General features: G+C 41.4%; 1 protein-coding gene across 3 annotated transcripts; it reads right to left on the bottom strand.

Moving 5' to 3' along the window:
• Positions 1–2,185: 2,185 nt before the first annotated feature.
• Positions 2,186–19,862, bottom strand: kdm6bb (lysine (K)-specific demethylase 6B, b). Of its 3 annotated transcripts, none has more exons than XM_072446534.1 (21): positions 19,717–19,862; positions 17,688–17,806; positions 15,991–16,114; positions 13,683–13,739; positions 13,382–13,586; positions 13,080–13,298; positions 12,589–12,744; positions 12,293–12,514; positions 9,726–12,028; positions 9,520–9,646; positions 9,210–9,315; positions 8,738–8,943; positions 8,487–8,641; positions 8,335–8,403; positions 7,982–8,130; positions 7,780–7,894; positions 7,489–7,676; positions 7,245–7,386; positions 6,897–7,023; positions 6,644–6,814; positions 2,186–4,569 (listed from the first exon to the last, which is right to left on the bottom strand). In XM_072446534.1, the coding sequence occupies exons 3-21, from the start codon at positions 16,107–16,109 to the stop codon at positions 4,546–4,548; spliced, it is 4,860 nt and encodes a 1,619-aa protein (XP_072302635.1). In that variant the 5' UTR covers positions 16,110–16,114; positions 17,688–17,806; positions 19,717–19,862; the 3' UTR covers positions 2,186–4,545. The 3 variants fall into 3 exon arrangements, with proteins under 3 accessions (XP_072302635.1, XP_072302637.1, XP_072302636.1); XM_072446536.1 differs by having other exon boundaries at positions 8,487–8,629; XM_072446535.1 differs by lacking the exon at positions 17,688–17,806 and having other exon boundaries at positions 19,717–19,856.
• Between the last annotated feature and the right edge of the window lie 5,507 nt (positions 19,863–25,369).

Raw genomic sequence — 25,369 nt, 5'->3', positions numbered from 1 at the left:
CACATTTTGCCCGTAAATATGCTCGATCTAGAAGCATTTCGTGACCATATTTCAACTTTCTTTAATCATAAAATAGTTTTGTTCAGCAGAAATAATCTTTTGACTGGTCGATTAATCAAAATATATAATAATTGCTAGCTGACTACTACCAATAACAATACACAACAGTAACAGCACTTGTTATAATGTGCAAAGATGCTTTACACACATGAGACACGTTACTTGAATTACAAATAATTGAACTGTTTAAATAGTGTTAATAGCAACAACTGACAAAACGTGAAACCAGAATATCTACTTCATGCTTGCCTGCCGTTTGATAGGCAGTGGCATAGCTGAAGTGAGATGTCAAAGGTCATGTCAAAGTTGAGCGTTGGTTCGAGAAGTGACCACGTGACCCTTGACCTTGTGATGAAAAACAGCACTGGCCTCTGAAGGAAATGAGGATGGGGGGATTCTGACCAAAGCGGCGAAAAGAGGCAATCATGGGACCGATAAGAACCAAACGGACCCAGTTCAAAGAGTGAAATCACTTATTTTGATTTTTGAAGTGCCTTTTTTCCTTCCCACTAAGAGTATCTGCTGTTTATTTGTTTTCTTCAGATTGCAGATACGAGCTGTCCCCTGGGTAGAGCCAGTGAAGACAAGAAATGCGTGATCAAGCAATGCAACGTCTGTGCTGCAGAGGCAAGAAAAAGACAACCTACTTCTTGTGAATTTTGCAGTTAACAATGATAGTGCTATTACGATGTTAGTATTTTTCCTGTTAATCTTAGGGGGTTGGTAGAGGAAGAGCAGCCTTCCTGTCCTTAGAAGCGGGATATCCGTTGTTGTGGTCCTGGTTTATAGTGAGCATCTGGACATTTGGCAACCTCTTGTCTCCTCACCCTTGACCTGACAAAGACAAGTCAAGAAGTCAAAAACAATACCAAATAGGAAGAACGTGTTCGTTTTTTGTTTTTCTGTTTTTCTTGTTGTTTTTTTTGTAGGCATACAGTAAAATTCTGTATTTTTTTTATTTTTTTACATATCGTGATTCATGTTTTCGTTGGACCTAATGGGTACAGGATTGTCAGTCACAAATGGAGAGGTTTGATTTGCTTGGCTTTTTAAATGGAGCAGCTGCAGCTTTGACAAGATGGTATCAGAAAAATGTAGGAGGGGGAGGAAAATGAGAAATGCCACTTTTCACTCCCGCAGTCTTCACTTCGAAGCGACGCGCTTGGCCCATCACCGCCATCTAGTGGTAATCCAATGAACAGAGGCTGATGAAAGAAAACGTACATTTGGCAAATATTACCAAAACGTCACGTTGCTGAATTAATATCCATGGGAATGCGTGTATATATAAGTACAACCTATATGCAGAAAATACTCGTCGAGAGCGAAGTAGGCTAAAAGAGAGGAGCATATGTTGTCATGTCTATTCAATAATGTTTTTATTCCATAATACTAAATTTTTTTAATAGTCTAATACTAATTCTGAGCATTAGAGGTTCATCTTGTTTTGGAATTCTGCAAATAGACAGTATTGTTCCCTTTTGACACTGGCTCACAATTGGCAAACCATTTTGTAAACCCTCTTTGCATTTAGCCATTTGGTTGTGGAGCTTGAAAGTACTAAAGCGACCTGCCAGTTTTTGTAGATTCTGCAATCGTCTGGCTCCAGCCATTGTGTTTCTCTATTCTGATTGGATGAAAGTGGATTGGCAACAGTAACATTACTATTGAGATAAATTTTTACTGCAGAAAATAAGCCGTCTGTGAAGAATTTAAATAAACCAGGACAAAACTAGGGCTAAATCAGGTCTAAATGAGGACTTAATCATGGTTGTTGTATATTAGTTGTGTATTAGTTGCTGAGGACTAGCACAAGGATGAGCAACTTGCGGATCGCAGGTTCCAATCTGGCTCTCGAAAGTTTGCTGCAATGTTCGTCCCCAGTCTCATCCCCATTGCACGCTGTACTGTCTAATAAAATGTACCAACATACTTTAAAATGAATATGAAAAGCACCAATAGGGCAATCTCCAATCCAAAATGATTGTGAATATTTATCTACATCAAGTTCAGGATGAATAGCTTGAGATTTTGTGTTACTATCAAATCGTATTAGGCATTGTTTTATTGACTAAAAGATTGGAGGTTTGTAATGTTACTTTTATACATACTGTTACAATGCATACAATTTATCAAAACCTTTTTTATTTCTTGAACAACAATACAATATGTCACAGAAAATCACAGAGGGATTTAAGACAGGTCTGGCTCAGTTTTTTTCTATGTGACTTCTTAAAGAAATGAATGCAGCATGAATCAAACAAGTCAAGAGAAAGAAAGAACATTAAAACATCAGTCAAACGATTCAAATAAAACAAGACACACAGGAAGAAAACAAACCACGACTTTACAAGTCAGATCCCTAAAAGTCTCAGCCGAAAGTTTCAAGAATTACAAGAACAATCGCTTATGTTCATGAGTTAAACCACTAATGACTCACTATTTATGAGTTTTATACAAGGAAAGAGCTGAAAGAGATGCTGATTTTGATACAGTACAAAGACATCATTTCATTTATGTAACCAGCATTGTAATGGTTTGTAAAAGCACCAAAAGTGTGTTTGAGTTGAGTTCATAAATCATTTAATGCTGTTGATGTGGGGCACTGAGGCAAGGAGGGGTCTAGCACCATGTAAATAAACCCGCCCCCAATTGCACTTGCCCTCTCCACTCTTTTACTATTGTACTTTTGAAAATACCTTGTAGCCCCTTATTACATGAAGTACCTTTATGCAATAAATATGTCAGAAATAACAATGTACACTATAAATGTTAGCATTTACAATTTTCTCTAATATCCAAAAACATTTCACAAAAAAAAGAGGTAAAAAGTGGGCTCAGACACCCACAACAATTAAAGAGAATATTTATGAAGGTATTAGAATATACTAACAACAAAGCAGAGGCAAATGACTGAAGTATTCAAACAATATAAACAATACATTGGACTGAGAACAAAAGTACATTGGTTCTTGCATTAGACTTTCAGACAGTACATTATGTACATTGCATGGTGTGCACAGAGTGATGGGCATGGGGAGAGCAAAGGTTGAGACATTCTATACACAAATCTGAAGAGTACTGTGCAGAAGCTTTAGCACCACCTAAAATGCAGTTAGGTGTTTATAAACAAATAAGTTATTTTTAGCTACAAAATTATATTAATCTTTGTCTTTAAAGGGAGTCTGTACCATTTTGCAATACATACAGACCCTTGTTTATGTTGTCAAACCCTTTTGCACAGTACTGCCTATACAAGTTGAGTCTTTTGTCTATTTACATGACATTTGAACTTTAAAACAGCCTGTCAACATGTTTAAGACCAGGTGTAACATGTCGAGCTAAAACTAAACATATAAGTAGATAGGAACAGTGCACACCGTGAGAACAATTTGCTGAAGAAGTAAAATGCTAAAGCTCGCCCTTTCACCCTCACTGGCCTACATGCTTTGATTGTGTGTCCCGAAGGACATTATTACTTCATCAGACTTCAAGGAGTTCAGCACATACTGCTTACTTTGTACTGCATCTATACACACCAATAAGAATTCTATAAATTAATGCACAATTTACAATTTCTAGTAACAAGAGAACATAAGGAGGTATAAAACTGGGACCATAATCCCATTCCAAAAATAAAACTGTTTTCATTTGTGTACAATAGAAACAACACCAAACACCATTATCTGGAAATAGAATTGTAGTTTCTCACATAGACTCCCAACTAAGAATAAAACCATATTAGTCCTTTAGTAAATCCGTATTTTAGAGAAAATGTTCATTTGTTTGTATAGTTAATACATAAAAATGTGTTTTAAGTTTGATCCTCAAATTACCACTCCTCTAAATACAGTTCACAAGGCCAATGTGGTGTACTTCTAGGCTGGTACATAATTTTTTAAGTATCTAAGCGGAATAAATATGAATTGGATAGCACCTTGAAGAGCATACTGACTGAAAATGCAGATGACAATTTTACCTGAATACCAAAACAAAAACCAGTAGCCAAAATGTGACAATCAGCTAGCTACTTGTGAGAAGAGGTCCCCCTGCTGGTATGACAGAATCACAGCAATGTCATGGACACAGAATAACTAGATTGGTGTAGAAAAGTTCCTAGTAGTAAATTTGCATAAAAGTACCTGAATTACACATAATACCGGCTACTTGACGCTTTTGAAATCACAGCAGTGTCCGTTGAACAAAGAACCTGATTTTCAGAGCTAGCAAAGCTCATATTTGTAAAAATGCTTCTTGAAAAATGAACCACTCTAGTCATTCTATTTCTACAACACACTTCCAATCAGCAGCTGGGGAAGACAGTGAGCTATTGTTGGATTGGCTGAGTATCTATGTTGTATTTGTGTGATGTAAACAATACCGAGTAAACGTGATAGGCTGAAAAACAGGAACAGATTGCCTTCAGAACAGTGTTTGTGCTGCCATTAGTTTTGGTTATGGCTGATAGACACCGGGGAGGAGCTGTCACTTTGGGATCTGCATCGGTGCCTGAAGAGCAGAGAAAAGAGTCAGCAGGGAGTAGTGCCAGAGTAACACATTTTACTTGTAATGAAATTTAAATTAAATGTACAATCATGAAGTTATTGATACAATAAATGTCTTAAAAATCACCAAGCCCTAAATGATTACGGTTTACCTTTTGCTTTACTTAGCCCTGGTTCATTCTGACAATATCGCGCGAATAAAGTAGGTAGCACCTTTCAAAACACATTTTACACTTCATTATCCATTATCCTTCCTCTAGATGAGAGTAAGATACTTCTGTAGTCATAGCTGCCCTGGGGTAGACTGACAGAAGCAAGGCCGTCCCAGGTCACTCTTGATCTCAAAGGTTTCTCACTTTTTCATCCATCCATCCATCCATCTTCTGCCGCTTTATCCGGGGCCGGGTCGCGGGGGCAGCAGTCTGAGCAGGGACTCCCATACTTCCTTCTCCCCAGACACTTCCTCTAACTCCTCCGGGGGGGATCCCGAGGCGTTCCCAGGCCAGCCGAGAGACATAGTCTCTCCAGCGTGTCCTGGGTCTTCCCCGGGGCCTCTTCCCGGTGGGACATGCCTGAAACACCTTCCGAGGGAGGCGCCCAGGAGGCATCCGGAACAGATGCCCGAGCCACCTCAGCTGGCTCCTCTCGACGTGGAGGAGCAGCGGCTCTACTCCGAGCTCCCCCCGTGTGGCCGAGCTCCTCACCTTATCTCTAAGGGAGCGCCCAGCCACCCGGCGGAGGAAACTCATTTTGACCGCTTGTATCCGCAATCTTGTCCTTTCGGTCACTACCCAAAGCTCATGACCATAGGTTGGGGCAAGGACTCCCCACCCACCTGGAGAGGGCAAGCCACCTTTTTCCGGTCGAGAACCATGGCCTCGGATTTGGAGGTGCTGATTCTCATCCCAGCCGCTTCACACTCGGCTGCAAACCGTCCCAGTGCATGTTGCAGGTCCGGGTTTGATGGAGCCATCAGGACAACATCGTCTGCAAACAGCAGAGATGAGATCCTGTGGTCCCCAAACCGAACACCCTCCGACCCCTGACTGCGCCTAGAAATTCTGTCCATAAAAATTATGAACAGAACCGGTGACAAAGGGCAGCCCTGGCGGAGTCCAACATGCACTGGGAACAGGTCTGACTTACTGCCGGCAATGCGAACACAGCTCCTGCTGCGGTCATACAGGGACCGGACAGCCCTGAGCAAAGGGCCCCGGACCCCGTACTCCCGGAGTACCCCCCAAAGGACACCCCGAGGGACACGGTTGAAAGCCTTCTCCAGATCCACAAAGCACATGTGGACTGGTTGGGCAAACTCCCATGAACCCTCGAGCACCCGATGGAGGGTATAGAGCTGGTCCAGTGTTCCACGACCGGGACGAAAACCACTCTGCTCCTCCTGAATCCGAGGTTCGACTATCGGTCGGATTCTCCTCTCCAGTACCTTGGAATAGACCTTACCCGGGAGGCTGAGGAGTGTGATCCCTCTGTAGTTGGAACACACCCTCCGGTCCCCCTTCTTGAACAGAGGGACCACCACCCCGGTCTGCCAGTCCAGAGGCACGGTCCCCGAACGCCACGCGATGTTGCAGAGACGTGTCAACCAAGACAGTCCTACAACATCCAGATACTTTAGGTACTCAGGGCGGATCTCATCCACCCCCGGAGCCCTGCCACCGAGGAGTTTGCGAACAACCTCAGTGACTTCAGCTTGGGTGATGGATGAGCCAGCCTCCGAGTCCCCGGTCTCCACTTCCTCTTCGGAAGACGTGACTGAGGGATTAAGGAGATCCTCAAAGTATTCCTTCCACCGTCCGACGACATCCCCAGTCGAGGCCAGCAGGCCTCCACCCGCACCGTAAACGGTGTTGGTGATACCGATAGTCCTCCTCCATGGCCTCCCCGAACTCCTCCCAGGCCCGGGTTTTTGCCTCTGCGACAGCACAAGCCGCGGCTCGCTTGGCCTGCCGATACCTGTCAATGACCTACAAGCCAGAATGGCCTGATAGGATGTTAATAAAAATAAAAGGCAGCTTATCTGTACCACCACTCATTTCACACATCACCATGTCACTAACCAAAGTGAAGGTGTCGTAGGTCTTCATTAGCTCCTCAATGCGATACTGTTCCAGCACCACTACTCCTCCGAGGGCCGGGCTCTTTCGCCGCGCACAGTCCTCACAATGCACCACATAGGTCTTTTTACTGCTGCTTTCACTTGTCACGAACAGCAGGTTAAATACCTCCAGCTGCACAAAAACAAGAGTCCATTAAAAAGGTCTCAAGTTTTAGATAAAGTATGCATAAAACCGTATTTCAAAAAACTCTTACGTCACACTCATTGCAGTAATAAGCCGGCTCGTCCTTCACACGGCTCTGGTAGGAGATTTTCTTTCCAGAGACTATCAGCTGGTCTTTGAGAATCTGGATGTGCTTGATGGACTGCATCAGGCAGTGTCTAAAAAGAACGCAAGAATATGGTGCATTTCAAAAGACTGATAAAGACTATTATAATCTGTTATAGACTAATATATTCAGAGCAGGGAGATTTCAGAAACATGTCTCCCAGACCTCCCTCACACTGACAGATGTGTACAATATGTATGTTGGCAGTTTACATTAGTCATCCTATCGTTTGAGGAAAGTTTCTATAATGCCTTTACTAAATCCAGCACTTACTTGACCAATTTATAAGTGTCTGGGTCTGTGATTTTGATAGTGCGAGCCACATTCCATGAAACGTGGATCATTGGGACGATTGACTTGACCTTCTTCAGCTCATTCCACTCAAAGCGCTCCAAAGCCAGCTGATACTGGTATGCTGACAGAGAAAATAAACCAGACAGCAGAGGGTGATGATTGCGGCATGTGGGCCACTAGATTTGATTAGTAATTCGAGATGACGTCTTGCTTGGTAACTCACAGTTTAGTGGCCCCACATTCCAGGCGATGTTGTTGCACCAGCCCACAGCCTGAACCCAGTGGACAGTCCCTGCATTGATCCACACCAGGTCGCCCGGTCTCTGGATGAAGCGGTAAACAGGGATATTCGAGCTGTAGAGGTCTTCCAGCACTGGCCACCATGACCCAGTCAGGTAGTCCACACCATGTCTGAAGACAGACAATTAAATCAGGAACCTTCAGGTAGACATTTTGCATTTGGAAACATTTGGTCATTATCTAAAATCTAATTTTAACTCAAATGCAGACTCACTTCTCACAAAAGTTGTTGATAGCTTCCCAGTAATTTTCATGGACAGCAAACCACTCACAGTCACCAGGTCCAATATTGATGTTGACGGAGCTGAAATTGTTGTTTTCTTGGTGACCTGATGGGAAAAGCACAAGCATAGGCAAGCCACCCAAAAGACATTTTAAAATAGAGCATAGTCAGTGCGCCTTGTAAAGACAGAGACCTGGAGTGCGACTGCCTGGCACCTTCATGTAGAGCTGCACAGTGTTCATGCCCAGGATGGTGTGACCCACATGACTCAGCATGTTGTTGCTGGACTCCACTCTCATGAAGGCTGGCAGCTTCACCAGCTCCTGCAGCTGTGGCTTCCACCTGATGGAACACAACAGACGAGAGAGCAAAGTCTATTAATCAAGTCGGAACCAGAGCTGTACATATATATACACACAAGGTAATACCTGTGTATAAAACAGACAAATAGTATAGTCACAATGATGAGAGATGTGTAAAGAACCTTTTTCTATTTGATGAAAAAAAAAATAATGATTGCTACTTTCCAGATACTGGAAATCCCACCTTTTAGGATCAGAGAGATCAATGTTGGTCCCAAATTTAATAATCTTTCCTACTGGTTTCTGCTCTGTGCTGGAAAAAAAAACAAGACTCAAGTCAATATAAAATTGTAAAAAGTGCTAAATGTCTCAAACAGCATCAATACTTGAGCCAACCTGGGGGTTTGTGTACTAGGGCCTTTACTAGCTGCAGATACAGAACTGACTTTGGCCGACACGCTTTTACTGTTTGCTAATGATAAAGAAGATTTCGCTGGAGCTGGCTTAGGTGACTTGTCTTCATCTTCTTCAGTCTCACTCTCTTTCTCATCCTGTTAAGACATTTACATTTATTTAAAATCTGCTGGTTGCTCTGAAAACTGAATATCATGTGACATTGTGTTTGCTCAAAGCAAAACAATGCACACCTCTAGACTCTCCTGGAAGCTAGAGGCCTGGTACTGAGCGTATTTGGCGATAGTGGTGTGCGAGCGGCTGCTTTCACAGGGCCATGTCTGAGAGGAGCCTTTCACATTCCAGTTCTCATCGGCGGGTTGTTGGACCTGAGTCCGAACCTCCACTGCATGTTCTGAGTTTGCTTCCACCAAGGACTTAGTGGAAAACAATCCAAGATCTTGTATAAAGAGAGAAAAACACACACTGATAGTTATGACTGTAAAGACTGTAAAAACAAATGTAATGATTAATGTGATTAAACTACAGGAATTAAAGCAGCTATAGCTGTAAAGAGAACATAATATGAAACATCTGGCGTGATAAATACCGTCTTATGTCACCCACTAAGTGGGAAAAGGGATTTACATACAGTATATAAAAATGTATTGAAAAAGCCATCAAACAAAGCGAAAAGTCAAAAGTACAGTGAGTGTATGAACTTACTGAGGCGGAGGGAACCAGCCAGCCCTCTGATGACAGTAACAGCATTTTTAGGATCTGTGCAGAACTGAAGGAGAACTGGAGAGAAGGCATCTCGCTTGCTCTCCAACTGCAAATAAAAAAGAGGAATTGATTAATATAATTAATATATAACATATATATTTTAAAATGTTTTAATTAAATCTTAGTAACAATATAGACATAACGGTATAGACATACATACAAATAAATTCACTGCAATTAGTGTTTTGTGATTTTAGGAATGATCTTTTTTTGCTATTTTACGTCACGGTAATGCAAGTAGAGAACTTACATAAATACTGGGAGTGGGAGGGTTGAGTTTGTCCCGAGGAATTGGGACCTGGACTTCGATGTTGGGTTTAACAGAAAAGGCCGGGAGCAGGTATGACTCTCTAAATTTCCCCTTTATGCCGACTCCCCTGGAATATAGAGATAAAAAGGGGAATGAATCATCAAAAAAAGTCTGCCTTTTGCTCCTGAATATTAGATGCTACTCACTTGCAGGCTTTGATCAGCTCAGACGCTGTGTTGCCAATGCTGATTGTGGACAGTGGAATCCGTTGCTCCTCCACTTCTGATATGTTGTACGTCTGACGTCCATCGCTCTTGACCCGCACCAAAAGGATCTTGAGCTCCTTGGACATGCCCAGAGACAGGGCTTTCAGTTTGAGAGGGTCTTTTGGAGGTACTGGGGGCTTTGTTGCCAGTGAGGCGACGCATACTTTTGTCAGATTGATGGTTATAGTTGATCTTGAAGTCTTATTTTCATCTGCCTTTAATTCATTTTTCTCATTCTGCTTCTTGTTTACAGTTTTGTGTGTGGCCTCCATGCTACCAATAGGCTTGTCTGCTTGGATGTCTTGATTTTCCTGAGGGGTCTGGGCTTTCATGTGTTGTTGGAAGATTTGTCTGCAGATGACTGGCACAGAGAATGAAACCGGCTTTTTACATTCGACTTTACAAACAGCACTACTTTCTGCTCTGTTTTTTTTAATCTTTGTTCCTTCTTCCTGATTTCCATCTCGATGTTTTCTTTTTCTGTCCGAGTCAGGGCACCCTGGATTTGCAGTTCTTTCTTCGGTTTTGGCAGGCATGTTAATAAATCCAGTGAATGCCTTTGTGTGAGTTGTGGTTAGCGTGAGCTCAGCGCTAAGTGAGCTGTCCAGAAGAGGGGGCTGTAGCGTTTCACAATCACACACCATACTGTTCTTTTTCTCTTCCTCTTTGACGATGCACAGATGATTTTCTTTTTGTCTTTTCTGCATGAGGCTGCCACTAAAAGATGAATTCAGAACTGCAGCCGAGGTAGTGTGAGCAGGTAAATCCTTACTGGGTTCTGATGGAGAGTCATCCTGATTCTCAAGACTGTGAATGTCTGGTTGTATTGACAGAGAAGACGAATATTTCACTCCTTTTGAGTCCACACCAGGAGGCCCACCAAATGGACCGCCCCGACAGGGAATCCTCTGTCCTCCGAGAAACGTGGCCAAGCTTTTAAAAACGTCATTCATTCCTTTTTTATGATTGTACCCTTTACTAGTTCTTTCTACCTTTTCTACTGAAATAGGAATCTCAAATCTACTGCAATGATCATCTTGGCAAAGATCTTTTGTGATTTCATCCATGCTACCATCAGGATCCAGGTTTTGTTCCGGACAAGGGGACTGTGTTGGGCTGGCCTGTAGGACAGGTCTACTTATTACTCCCTTTTCGAGTTCGTCATCATCTTCTACGGACACTGGCGAGCCTTGCCAGCTTAGCACAGGTGGACTGTTAGAAGGATTATCCACAGAATCCCTCAATTGTCCTACGATACCTACAGGCTGCAGATCCGGGGCATTGAGAACTGGTCTTTTCCCAATTTGGTTCCCACGGATAGGCTGCTCCACACTCACGGAACACGCAGTACTGAGTGGCTCTAAAGCTTTGAACAGTAAAGAAGGGAGTGCATCTTGGGAATTTGTGCGTGTGCCTTTTAACAGACATGTTGCCTTTTCAACAGTCTTATCCTGTCTGTCTTTTGAATGGAAGGGCCGCTTGAGTTTCTTCTTGAGGTGAACCTTTGAGCTGGTGCTGTTCTTTTTCAGGGTTTTTTGATTATCAGATTTGCAGGATGGCTTTAATGAGGTGTGCCTGTCTCGATCAGGGAATACTTGGATCTTAGAGGTATTCTGGACATTAGTAGTCGGTCTGTGGGGTGCTTTGTCAGCTAGTTCACTCCTTTCTCTGCGCTTGTGATTTTCTGATAATTTTACTTTGGCCTCTACTGTAGAACTGCATCTGGAGGTGAAAGTACTACTTTCTTTTGAATCTTTCTCTTTTCTTAATGCTTTCTTCTTTTTTTTCCTCTCATCCAAAGATTTCCCTTCTTTTTTCCGTCGCTGTTTTCTTTCTTCAGTCTTTCTTTCATCTTTCTGTGCATCTTCACCTGTTCGATTCTTTTTATCTTTTAATTTTCTCTCTTTCAACTTAGGCTTGTTTTCTCTGGACGTGTGAGAGGACTGTTTGGATGGGAGGTGTTGTGGGGTCTTCCTGTTCTTCTCTGACGAGCCTGTGCTATTGGCAGTGGATAGAGTTACCGAGGGACTGGATCTCGGACTGTGACTTGAGCTTCTGTGTACTTTCTGATGAGCAGGACTACTGCTGTGGTTGATGGGGGAGCTTTCTTGTTGATGAAAAGTTGAGCTGGATGGGACAGATGGGCTGTTGGCAGTGGAATGTTTGGATAAACCAGACGAAGCGTCTGCAACAGAGAACTTGGAGGGACCAGGGTCCCTTGAACTTCCCCCGTGCTGAGACCCCTGGAGCAAAAACACAAATGATTTGTTTATTTTTGTACATAATAGAGTAATATTCAAGCAAGTATGTTATAATATAATAGTCAATAATGTCACATTTAGTGTAGAAAGGGCTCCAAATGTGTGTTTTTTTTTTAATAAATAAAACTATGCTTACAACAACTCTTTTTGATCTCAGACAAGTCTTTTGCAAACTTTTGTATTTGCATGTTCAATTAATTAGCATTTCAGACTATCCAGAAAACAGTATTACCAACAGTATCTTACCGTTCTTTGCTTATGGTTACCGTGCGAGTCCTTGTGAGCCACAGAATGCAGTGGGGTGTTGTGCTGTTGAGTGTGCCGTTGATGGTGGTGGTTTTGGTGACTATAAGGCACACGAGTGTGATCTGCTGGTGAACAGGGGCTCTTTCCACTGGCTTCATGATGTGGTGGTCGACTCAAAGATGTTAGATTGTTTTTAACTCCAATATGTAATTTTAAGGTTTCCTTCAAAAAGGTTATGGTATTTAGTGCCAATATTAATACAATTATTTTGTATTGTAGTTCTAAGGTGAACATACCTGATGCTGAGAGGTTGAAGGCCTACAGTCAGAGTATTGGGAATGTCCTGGCCTGTCTCCCAGAGGTTTCCAGTCCTCTTGGTTGTTGCGGTTTTGCCGTGATGGTGATGGAGGGTGGAAAGGCAATGTTGAATGCCTTGAGCCAGGATGAGATGACTGAAAACATAAAAAGGGTTGTATGATGATTGGAATTAAAGTTGGAATCAACCATGTCAAAAGCTGCAATTTCCATAATAATATTAACTTAAAAAAGAAAAACAAAGATCCCATGTTTTTCATACATATTAAACAATCATGCCATACAATATAATATAATATGATACACTTTTTGTCATACAAAGGCCTATGCATGTTGTCATAGAAACAAAACTTGTGCTGTGTCTTCTCTTCCTTCCTTCCTTCCTTCCTTCCCTTCTTCTTAGTGTTGGCTGACTCAATCCATACACTTTTCTACAGCTTAACACAGACAGACTTTTGTCACATGTGCTCACCTGCTCAGAGTCCCTTCTCCTTTTGATTGGACATTCTTCTCGAGGGGACAAAGGTTGAGGTGGACTGTGCTGGTGAAACTGCTCTCTTCGCTGGTGGAGGGCGGGCCGTTTCCATGGTCCCGGTCTGTTGTTTACCAGTCTACCTGGAAAACTCCTTCGACAATCTGATGTGGCAAATCTATCTGGCAGTGACGGGAGATCTCTGCTGCGATGAGGCGGCTATCACAGACAATCAACATTAACATATCTGATAGTACATAACAGCAAAGTTCATGTATACATTTTAGCTCAGAAATCCTTACCACAGAGTTGCCATTGTTGTTCCAGTTGGTGTAGTGCTCTCTCGGCATTGGTAGATAACCGCTGCCCCCTCTGTTGTGGAAGGAGCGCAGAGAATCGTGGTGCCAGCTCTGGGTTTTGTATGGCTGCTCTTTGCCGTCCCAAACACGCACAGGGTGTCCCTTGGACAGGTTTTTGGCCTGGCCATGACCAACAGGTCGGTCCTCTCTGGTAAAAACAACAAGAATACGAGCTAACCAAGTGTCCTGTTATTGAAGGTATTAGTCTGGTATTAGAGGAGAAATGAAATGCAAAAACACTAACCCATTATAGAGACGATATGATGGTGGATGGTGTGGTTGGTTGCGCCCCTCTTGGCATCTGAACGATTAAAACGGTAATTATTGTTAATACAAATATTGGAATTGGAATCTGTTTTATTGCCATTCTCAGTGAACAATTCACAAACTAGGAACTTGCATCGGCGTCATGATGCAACATAAAACATATAATATAATATAATAATAATACTGACAAAATAGATACGGCTAAATATGCTGACATAAATAAATGTGTAGAATACCTGTGATTCAAATATAATATAAATACAACAACAGGATCGGAACAATAGTGCAAAACTGGTAGTGCCAAACAGTGGAAAGGAGGAATTGACATGAATATTAAAGTGTTACTAAGGTACTATGAAGTGTTTATGAGTTAAACGGCAGAGGGAAAGAAACTGTTCTTATGGCGGGAGGTTCTAGTCCGGATGGACAGTAGCTTCCTGCCTGAGGGGAGTGGCCTCCTGCCTGAGGGGAGTGGCCTCCTGCCTGAGGGGAGTGGCCTCCTGTCTGAGGGGAGTGGCTCAAATAGTCTGTCTAGGGTGAGAAGGGTCGGCTGTGATCAGACCTGCTCGTCCCAGAGCCCTGGAGACGTACAGGTCCTGCAGAGGTGGAAGTCTGCAGCCGATCACTTATCTGCACAGTGGCTCAGGGTGGAGGGGGAGACAGACTCTGGTCTAGCAGCTTGGTGTCTCAGGAGAGCAGCATAGTTAGAATAGACAGGGGTGTTGCTACAGGGACACAATAGCAGTGTCATTCATTTGTGCAGTATAATATACATGTATGGTTGTGATAGTAAATTACAGCTTTGTTGTGTTTTTATGGAAGCTTCTCTTTCTCGCCATGATTACAGGTCTAACTTTTCCTATATCATTGCCTTTTAATTAAAGTCCACATAGCAACAAATAAGCACCAAAATATCAGGTCATAACCCTGCATGCTTGTTTTATTTGATGTCTCAAATGTGCCAGGGAAATGTAAAATTAAAATACCAGCACAGATTAAGAGTTGTGCGCAATAATAATCAACAAGCAGATTTGTCTTTATTTATTTATTTATATTTCTTGGACTGTTGAATCGAATAGCATGACATTGCAGCAACTTGTTAAGAACCGAATACAAACTCCCAAACAAATATTCCTCCCAGCATAGGACAGTGTAATTAATTTGATTTTAATCGAGATCAAGATCTGGTCTGAATTTAAAATTGTCATTGATCCACTTGGGAAATTTCAACAGTGAAAGCATGTTGTTTGAAGCAGAGTTAAAAAAAATAATGCTGTTTTTGTATTCAATTCATATTTTTTTTTAAAAAGAGCAAAGACATTTGAAAAATATGAGGAGAACAAATATAACTTTTTTTGTCATATTACCCAGCCCTAACACAGTATTATCCAAGAGTTAGAGAACGATAAAACCCAGATTTGGGTTATTTTACCATTAAACTCCATTAGTGGTGGAACAGCCGGCAAAATACATCCACAAATTATTATTATCCATCTACTCTCACACCAGCATTCAAACGGAAGCATTCCAACTACGTATATTTCCATGATTAATACTATTTAAGATGCAATATCAATAATTTGATGTTTTATATTAGTGATAGAAATCTTTTTTTTTTAAATCTACAATATTGTCTTGATAATTGAATATATTAAGTAAATCTCCTTAAAAAAAACATGTTTTTTATTGAAATTTGACATAAATATAAAAGTTTTTTATCCGTTTTCGAATTCAACCACACTTGAGTTGGAGCACATTGAAGTTTGCTGTTAAAAATGCAACTATATGGTTCATATGACATGTTAGAGACGTACTAGGGCGAGGCCATGGAGAGACATGTACACAAGCAAAGCAGCTTTAAACTCTATTCTCTAATCAGACACTCTAGTCCTCATCATATTCATTGCACCCACAATCAGCTTCCTCATTCAGAGTCCTGTTCTCACACTTGGAGACATGCTCCCAGCTGCAGCTCTAAAGAGACACTAGATGAATACGCTCATTACAGCCACTGCATCAGTCAGCTTCTAATGCGTCTGAACTTGACTCAGCTCAGACATCTACTCTGAGCCTAATGGCAACGATGACCCTCTGCGCACTGGGACAACGTCACTATTTTTACAGGATGCACATTTTCAAGTAACACACTTAAGTTGAATTGGAATCACCTACACCGATACACCTACTTAGGATCTATGTAATACCTTTTGTTTTTAAACTGGAACTGAAAACTGAACTGAAATACGACAGCATAGAAGTGTATGAGTTGTCATAGTATTACTGACCTTTGAGCGTGGTTCCAGGGCCGACTGTTTACAGAAGGCCACTGCCCTCTGTTAGGTCCTCCAGCTGGGTAGGAGTCCCATGTGTTACGGCCTGAGTACAGCTCCGCTGGGTGATACATGCAGCCTGCCACAGAGAGAACAGCACACACACAGGACTTTCACACAGATCTGTATTAGGGATGCACTTCATGCTTTGATCCTAAACATTTGTTGTACACATGGTATTGGTTGTAACCATGTGTAATCAAATAGGTTGACTTTAGTCAGACATGGACTACAGATGTGTGTCCACAGCAGGTTCTTCCGTGGTTTTGTTGCTGCTCTGGACCTGTTCAGTGGACATATCATTAGTCAGCTACAGCTGCATTGGGCATTTTGCCTCTCTAATCACTGCTTCTCAGCAGCCACCACAGCCAGTGGCCATGCAGAGACACAACATGCACTAAGAGGAAAGACCATGGCAACCACTGCAGAACAAAGAAAGGAAACACAGCACGAGCAGTGGCTGAAATTGACAAGAGTCTATACGTTTCAGCTTATTTGCACATATTAGAAGTGTCTTAGATTCAAAATTCAAAAAGCTTTTTATGAATGCATTTCTAACAGTCCTTTACCTGTAGCTGCAAATTAGAAGGTGTCCATATTGTATATTTAAATGGTAAAACTATTAGTATACTTTTGACAGTTGATAAAAGATAACGTTTTCTTGGACTTCCACAGATGTTGAGTTTGGTTGACAAAGGTTTGTTTGTAATAACATGGCTGCTGCTCTGCTACAATGGCCCCACTGTGAGTGCTGACTGAGTTGAGTGAATTACTTTGGAGCATTTAGCTGTTGTTAGCAAGAACAGATAAATTTGTATGCACTCACAACATTAGTTTGAATATAAAATGCTGCACAAAGTGTGTGATTATACCTTAAAATCCTGTATATAAAGTGTATTCATGTGCTTGTAGCAGCCAGTTGATGCCCAGCAGTACTAAAATCATGTATCCATGATGAAATATTCATATATAGACAGTGTTCTTGTGAGAAATCTTGGTTCCTCAGTGCTTGGTATGCTGTAAGCAATGCATTGTTGGACACCATGTTTCAGTTGCTGAGTTTGTTTGACAAGAAAAGACTGCTATTCTCGCCTTAACCCTAAGCTTGCTACAGGGGAAGATTATAACAACAACAGAGAGCCCATCTGTTTTAGACCCTCCCATTTACGTTGTGGAATTTGCTTTTTTAGCACAGTTGTAATGTCTTGCTTCCATTCAACTGCATTTTCAATGTGACTTCTTAACAATGTTGCTGTGCTCACAGTATTGAATCCATATGTGCAAAGTTTATTGGAGACATCTGGAATCAAACTTAAGAGGCCAAATGATGTCATGAACAAAAAGGTTAACATTGGCGTTAGGCAAAAGCTTTGTTTTACAACAGGATAACCCAAGGCAAAGATTGTGCAGAGCAGGCACAGATCTAATAATTAATCTGAGCAGTGTTAAAAGTCATCTGCCACAAAATGATAAAACTACAAAAAAATATTCATCACCAAGGAAACCCTGGTCAGGGATTTTACTACAGAGGAATAAGTATGCATTCATTCATGTGCCTGCAGAACAGTTTTTGTCCAATGAAAGCAGGTTTTATGGCATTTTGCATCACAGCATTGGCTTAACTGTAATCTGTCAAAATGTATTTGAGTTACCTTAACAATGACTGCTGAAGAAAAATGAGGCAGATTTCTTGGTCCACCTTCGACACTGTAAGGTAAGACAGCAGACCTCTGCAGGCTCTGGTCTCTTTAAATAGACACACTCGCTCCCGCTGGCTTTTGGAAAACATAGAAACACATAGAAACACACAGAAACACACAGAGTGAGTGAGGAAATACCCCAGTCAGTTGGTGCACACATGTACAGGTCAGAAAGAATGTGCTCAATCCCCACTCTCTCCTCAGTGACCACGGTTATGGACCTCAGTTTCTGAACAATCATTCCTACTGCAATTCTACTCACTCAAAACAAACACAAAAATGTTCTCCGTTTATTGATGTTTTTTTCTACTATGTGCATATTACTTTACAATCTTTACTACTTGTCTCAAAAGATATCTTTCTGATACCTAATATCCAAACCCTTATTATCTTGCTTGCAATGTGGATTGCCTGCCTTTGCTTCACCCTCTCCTTTTCAACATGCTGTGTCCTTGTATCCCTGGCAACCGATGATATCATTTCGTCCAGAGCTGGGAGCAGGGCTTCCAGAAAGGTGTGGAATGTTAACATGTACATGTGAGTGGGAATGAGCTGCATACAATGCTAATATATCTTTCATGAAGCAGTGAGTAAAATATGAAATAATGATGATTATTTACAGGCAAAAGTCAAGCCTTTTAATGTTAAAATATAGAGCATGGTCAAATGAGTGTTTAGGAGTGTTTGTGAGTGCACTTGTGTGTTGTAGCAGACACCAGCAGGAGTGCTGTTCATGTCTCACCCAGAGCTTAGTCTAATTGTACTGTAATATAGTGCTCATGTGTGTGTATGTGTGCTGCAGGAAGGATACAGATCCTATGCCATAAAAGGAAGGATGGGCTGCACCAGACCAGGCCTGTCTCTGGTGGCTTCTACAGCAGCTCACTAACACGAGGAGTGCAGCAGACATGGTGGGAACAGATGGAGCAACACAGCTCAGACCCGGCAGACGAGCCTCACTAATGCACAAGTGGACAGTGTGGCATGTCAATAGAAGCAGGACTAAAATTGTGTCACAATCACAGACAAGCAACATACAGTATCAGATGTCTAAAAATAACATCCCCACAGCCCCTCTCTGCACAGCTTCTTCCCCTTCTCTCCTTCCATAAAAGCCACCTCAGCCGGCGTAAGCTCCATAAAGCACAGCCCTCCGAGGGGTACTGGAATGTACCAAGGCAAGGTCAAGAACAAGAAAGAGGGGTGTCTCTTACCAGACAATGCCCCATAGTCACAAATATATGAACAAAAGCAGTGGATCGGGTTAACCGGTTCAAAGATGGCTGTGTTTGTGTGTGTGTCTGTGCTAGACAGCTTCCTAGTGAGCTGGTTGCCATCTCGGCTGATGTATCCAGGTGGCTGTCTAAGCCGGGTATAATACCGGCTGATTTTTCCAGATATATAGGTCATATAATAAAGACAATCCTTTTACTAATAAGGTATAATAGACAATCCTATTACTAATAAGGTTTAAAACAACATTTATTAGCGCCAATCAAGGCAAAGCTGACTTTTATTGAAGGTGAGCCCAGCGTGGCTCCAGGTCTAGACTTGAATCCAAATGAGTTTAATCTTGTAGTTTACCCACTAAGTACTATCAACATCCAAACACCCACAGTGTCTGCTATTCAACAGTTACAGACGGGTACAGCTGTAACCACAACACAGTGCAACTGCAACAGCTTCTCTTCGCCTCCACATTCATCCTGTCTAAATTCCTGCTCTGCACTTAAGTGTGTGCACGTGAGCTGTGCCTGTGTGTTTCATGAATGTGCAGCACAGTCTGCAGACAGCTACTGCAGTGTCTTCAGTCAAGACAAACCACAGCAGAGCGAGACCTGGCTCCGGCCGAAGGGACAAATCAACAGAGAAAAGCAATCCCACTCACTTCAATGGCGTGTCACTCACTACAGGCAGAACATTTAAATTAAAGAGACAGGAGCCTGAATATCCGGTGAAGTGCACGGGCCACGCTCTTTACCTCTTTCAGTGTCGGTTCTTTGATCCGCACGCCCTTTGCGACCCTTGTCCCCTGGTCCCCTGGTGCTCCCTTTCACGCCACACCACCTTGTCTCTCCCGATCCTCTCCTGACTCCTTTCTTCCCCTTTCCTCCTCTTCCTGTTTCCACTCCGCTCTCTGATGCTCGGCTCTCACATCAGACTGATCCATGTGCTGCGAGCGAGGGGGCGGGACCAGCAGCTGCCACTACAGCCCGCAGCCAATCACAGAGGAGAATCTCTTATCTATCACTTTTGGCTGTGAACAGACGGAGCAAGAGGAGAATGAGAGCAGACAGACATGAGTGTGTACAGTAAGCACTGTGTGTGTGTGTGTGTGTGTGTGTGTGTGTAAGTGTGTGTAAGTGTGTGTGTGTGTATGTGTGAGTGTGTGTGTGTATAAGTGTGTGTGTGTGTGTGTGTGTAAGTGTGTGTGTGTGTGTGTGTGTAAGTGTGTGTGTGTGTGTGTGTAAGTGTGTAAGTGTGTGTGTGTGTGTGTGTGTGTGTGTAAGTGTGTGTAAGTATGTGTGTGTGTATGTGTGAGTGTGTGTGTGTGTGTGTGTAAGTGTGTGTGTGTGTGTGTGTGTGTGTAAGTGTGTGTGTGTGTAAGTGTGTAAGTGTGTGTAAGTGTGTGTGTGTGTGTGTAAGTGTGTGTGTGTGTGTGTGTGTGTGTGTAAGTGTGTGTGTGTGTGTGTGTGTAAGTGTGTAAGTGTGTGTAAGTGTGTGTGTGTGTATGTGTGAGTGTGTGTGTGTGTGTGTGTGTGTGTGTAAGTGTGTGTGTGTGTGTGTGTGTGTAAGTGTGTGTGTGTAAGTGTGTAAGTGTGTGTAAGTGTGTGTGTGTGTATGTGTGAGTGTGTGTGTGTGTGTGTATAAGTGTGTGTGCGTGTGTGTGTGTGTATAAGTGTGTGTGGAACAAGTGAGGGTTGGAACAGTGCCAATACAGTAGAGAAAATAAATTCAATCTCTCCACAGATACAAAGCTGCCATTTTCAGGAGGATTTCCCCCACAATACTTGTGATACTTTGATCATCAAATGTTGTGTGAAATGTTAGATTTAACTGAGAAATGACTCATGATGTAGTAGCTCCGTTACCTTTAAAGGAAGGAAGTGCTATTTTTAAACAGACAGTTCCTTTTTAGCTAAACGTAATTTTAAAACAATTGTCTACATAACATAGCCAGTATTTCTGTATAAAGTTACATTTTTAGCATCTTGATGATGAAGACAAAAGAAGGGTGTTGAGGTGACAGACGAAAGTTCAGTTGAGCTCAAATGTCAAGTGCCAGGACAAACATAGGAGGTGGGGCTAAAGCACTGCCTTTGTGCACTAACATGAAAAGCCCTCTACACTATTCTAATCTTCTCACAGACTGTGGCCTCAGGAGGACTCGGGAGGAGGCTGGCCTGATGAGAAACCTCACATGCAGTGAGATGCACACAAGAGGTTTGAAGCAACAGCAGCAGTGACAGAGGCAGGCGAGTGAAATGGAGGCAGACTTCTGACAGATTTCTGCCTTGAAGTGCCTTAGCAACAGCCATAATCAGCTCAAGCTCTATTGGCCACTGCTCTAGCCCATGTGGGTCTTTTGACCAATCAGCAAGCTTTGCAGCAGAAGACTGTTCACAGACAAAAGAGTTGGCTAAATCATGCCCCCTGCTGGCACAGTCATCTAAAGTTGTAAATAAAATACAATATTTTTGTAACTTTAAATATCATGACATTTGAGTGTTTACAATATAATATTCAAGGAATACTTACATCAGCTTCAACAGTATTTACTTGCCATTGGATACTGTAATCTGCCTAAAACAGAGAATAAATTAAAATAGAACAATTTTTAAAACATATTAGTTTTTGTATGATATATGATCAAATATATTTTATGGGTAGCTTTCTAACAAAGAATTATATTAAAAGTAAGTAAATTTAAGAGTGGATAGAGAAATCAACAGACAAGCTTACAGTGTCCCCAAGTGGATGGTATGTCTTACTACATGTAGATTTAGAACACGTCTGGAAGGCTGCAATAAGGCAGACGTGAACTGTTACCCTGTTAAAAAAGGTTCTGTGAATGTTAATTAAACAAATACAAAAAAGTAGGAGCTACGTGGTACTCTGAGTACAAATGCAATAACAAACAATACAAATTGCTGACTGATAAATTATGTTTGTTCATATAACGGCATCATCAGCACCAGTCTCATAAGTTATGAATACCATAAGTCATGACTAGTGTGCAGAGTCAGGCCCAGCAAACACAACAGCCAGTCATTACAACTGACTTATGATGAGGAGAGAAGTTAACATGTCAAATGAAATTGCATACATTTTTCAGGTGACCCTGTACGTCATTCTTCTAACTAAATTGTCAAGTTTTTAATGAAGACATTTTTTTTAATTGTTGTTGATTATAATTTTCTAACCCAACCCATGCTTATGTTATTGTCTTTTTTAGGATTTCGATTAACCAGATGACTAACCCTACTAAGATAAGTAACAGCATTTTACAGCAGTAACACTACATCCATATGCCTCTTAGAAAGGCAAATCAAGGCTCAACCAATCACTCTGTCGTTGGTCATCCGGACAGTCAGAACGTTGCACACAATATCTACTCAACATTTACATCACTGCAGACTTTTTTTTTAATCTCAGATTGAGAGCACACAGAAGCTGCTGCATCTATCTTTAAACCTTTTTGTGTTTTGTCTTTCATTTTGGGCACATGTAGTTCCTGACTTTAATCACATGGAGAGGTGCAAAGACCCCCTGCATCTCCCCTGCGGAGCATTATTGACACTGGGCTGGAAATTATCTGCCAGCATTATGCAGACAATTCTCCATATGTGACCTTTTACGACACCAAAAAGAGAACCCGGTGTACTCAGCCTACTCATCAATCAAGAAAACCGAAGGGGACAGGCAAGTGGACTGCCCCTGGTAGGGCGCTGTGTGTCTGAAACCACACCAATCATATATATATATATATATATATATATATATATATATATATATATATATATATATATATATATATATATATATATATATATATATATATATATATATATATATATATATATATATATATATATATATATATATATATATATATATATATATATATATATATATATACATTGAATAGAGTCATTAGAAAAGAATAGAAAGAAGAGAACATGGTCAATCGGATCTCAATGTTCCCATTCCCATGTGTAGACTACGTACAGAGTTCTACAGAAGATGAAGAGATGAGACTTTAGCGTTTGCTGAATTAACTCAAACAGCCAAATGTAATTACTAACAAATACTACTACGACTTCTACCACAGTAAATACAGATACAAGATGTAATTTCATCAATTCTTCTCAAGGTGTGACCCCCAACCATCCCTCAGAAAGTCTTGTTTTGACAAAAAGAAAAAATAATGTATATGATAAGTGTATGTAAAAGTGTGTTATGCTAAAATGGTAATAATGTATAAATAATGATTAATTCCATAATCCTTTTTAGAATACTGATTGCTTCAGTGTTTTAACATGTCATTGTCTCAGCTTGTATTCAATCCAGTTTCCCTGTCCAATAAAAGGGCAATCTTCCAAAAAATGCAGATTAATCTAATCAGGACTGATTTGCTTTGTGGCTTTGACACTGTTTGCAGTTGGCAGAAACAGATGGAAATGGGAACATGCTGTCCTTCCCCCTGGATACCTGCACATGAAGTTTGAAGACAGCCAGTAAGTCCTTGATGACTATTCAGATGTGGAGCACCAGTCCACCCAACACGGCCGACACTTACACAATGACAAATGTAGTCTCTGAGATCCGTGAGTTCAACTGTGGCCCTCGGAGTGAGTATGAAGAGCACATCTGAGTCCATCCAAACAACTTCTGTCGTGGCACTGCCTACATTGTGACCGGGGAGACGACCATGGGGAAACATGAATCGCTGCAATAACCATGGGCCGCGACAAGGAGTGCAACAGTGTCCATGAGATGACTGTGATGGAGCTGGAGATGTTCCTCAAAGATCATATGGAGGTCGACCAGAACATGCTGATCTTCGAAGACAAGTGCACTTCTCCTTCACCACTTCCTGTTTACCTGCAACATACCATCTAAGCATCTGCATTGTGTACATGTTAGCATTCACTGTCAGTTACAAGTTACTTTTGAGTTTCATTAGATCTGTTTGTTATTTTAGGTTCTCTTGTGAAATGACAGTAAAATAGTTTGGGAGGCCTTCAGCTGTCTTTGTTGTTTTTTTGGTGTTCAAATTTTGTTTAAGATTTTGTACATTATCAACATGTTGAATGCTCCTGAGTTGCCATCTTAAAATGAGAGTACAGGAAGAGACAAGAAACAGCAACAAAAAAATCTTAACATTTTAGCATTTTTGCAGATTAAATGATTTAAGGATCCATTATAATTTGGGTCTTTTGAATGATGTCCAAGGACTCACTATATGTACACACCTAATTAAGAATTTACATTAGCCTCACAATAAGGAACATTTCTTTATCCCAAAAGCTGTGCTATTACAACAAATGTCATAGTGAAATATATTTTATTTGAGGATGATTCTTGTTAACAGCACGTGCCACTGCCATAAAAGGTTACATAGACAGTTACAGAGGGGCTTGTATGGTGTGTAAAGTGATTCTGCTGTTGCCTCTCAACAAGATTTCCTCTCTGCAGAAAATGCCCTGTGCCTCCATCTAGTGGTGAATTTTAAGTATTTCTTTTCGAATACAGTAAATAGGCAAAGGAATGTTTCACTTTTGTATGTGGGTATCTAAGCAATATGCTGCAAGAATGTCTACCGAGATACAACATTGATACAACAAAGGATTGGCCCCAGAGCTCAGTTTGGTGTGATTGGAGTATTTAAAGATTGCATTCCCCGAGTAGAACATGCTGAAAACTCATATTTACTGTGCACTGTATTACCATTAAGTGTCAGTGTTGAAATTATATTACACTGTAACCTACGCGTGTGTTATAGTTTACATTCCATAGTCGAAAGTAGTTTTATTTAATTTGACTTTTACGGCAACTTGATTGGCCCTTGAACGAACCGTGGCTAATGTGTGAGTACAGTGCAAGGAACAATGTAATCAAATCTGGCATAGGCCTGTATTTAAAATGTTGTCTATTCAAAGTTTTCACTAGTAGCACATTTCAGTAGTAGCAAATTGGATCGATTTGTCCCAGTTTGTTTTCACAGTTTCTTTTTACAAGACAATTTAACTTGGGATCATGGAGCACACGACAGCTGACCTGACACACAGCTGCTGCAGCTGCACACGTTTGCTCCACACTTGTTACATATGTACACATACAATACACTGAGCACATATGCCCACCTTATCAAATAAAGGGTAAACATATATGTAAAGTCTGCTGAAACTACCCTAAGGCAGGCAGCGGGTTAACCCGTTTTACACTGACCCCTAGTGGCGAAAAAAAAAGATCCAAAAGTAAAGACAGTAAAAACAGTGGTGTAACTCTAGGCCAGTGGTTCCCAATCTATTTCTTTCAGCTATATCTATTTTACAGGTAGATCCACTGGTGGCCCCAACATCCTACGGCAAGGCTATGGACAAACAAAATAACGATAATGATAATAATAA

Source organism: Eucyclogobius newberryi, unplaced genomic scaffold, assembly GCF_026437365.1.
Source record: "Eucyclogobius newberryi isolate DKJ021-1_F unplaced genomic scaffold, fEucNew1.0.hap1 SCAF_15, whole genome shotgun sequence".
Lineage (NCBI taxonomy): Eukaryota > Metazoa > Chordata > Actinopteri > Gobiiformes > Gobiidae > Eucyclogobius > Eucyclogobius newberryi.
Note: the sequence above shows the minus strand (reverse complement) of the source record. Positions and strands in the feature narration are given on the sequence as shown.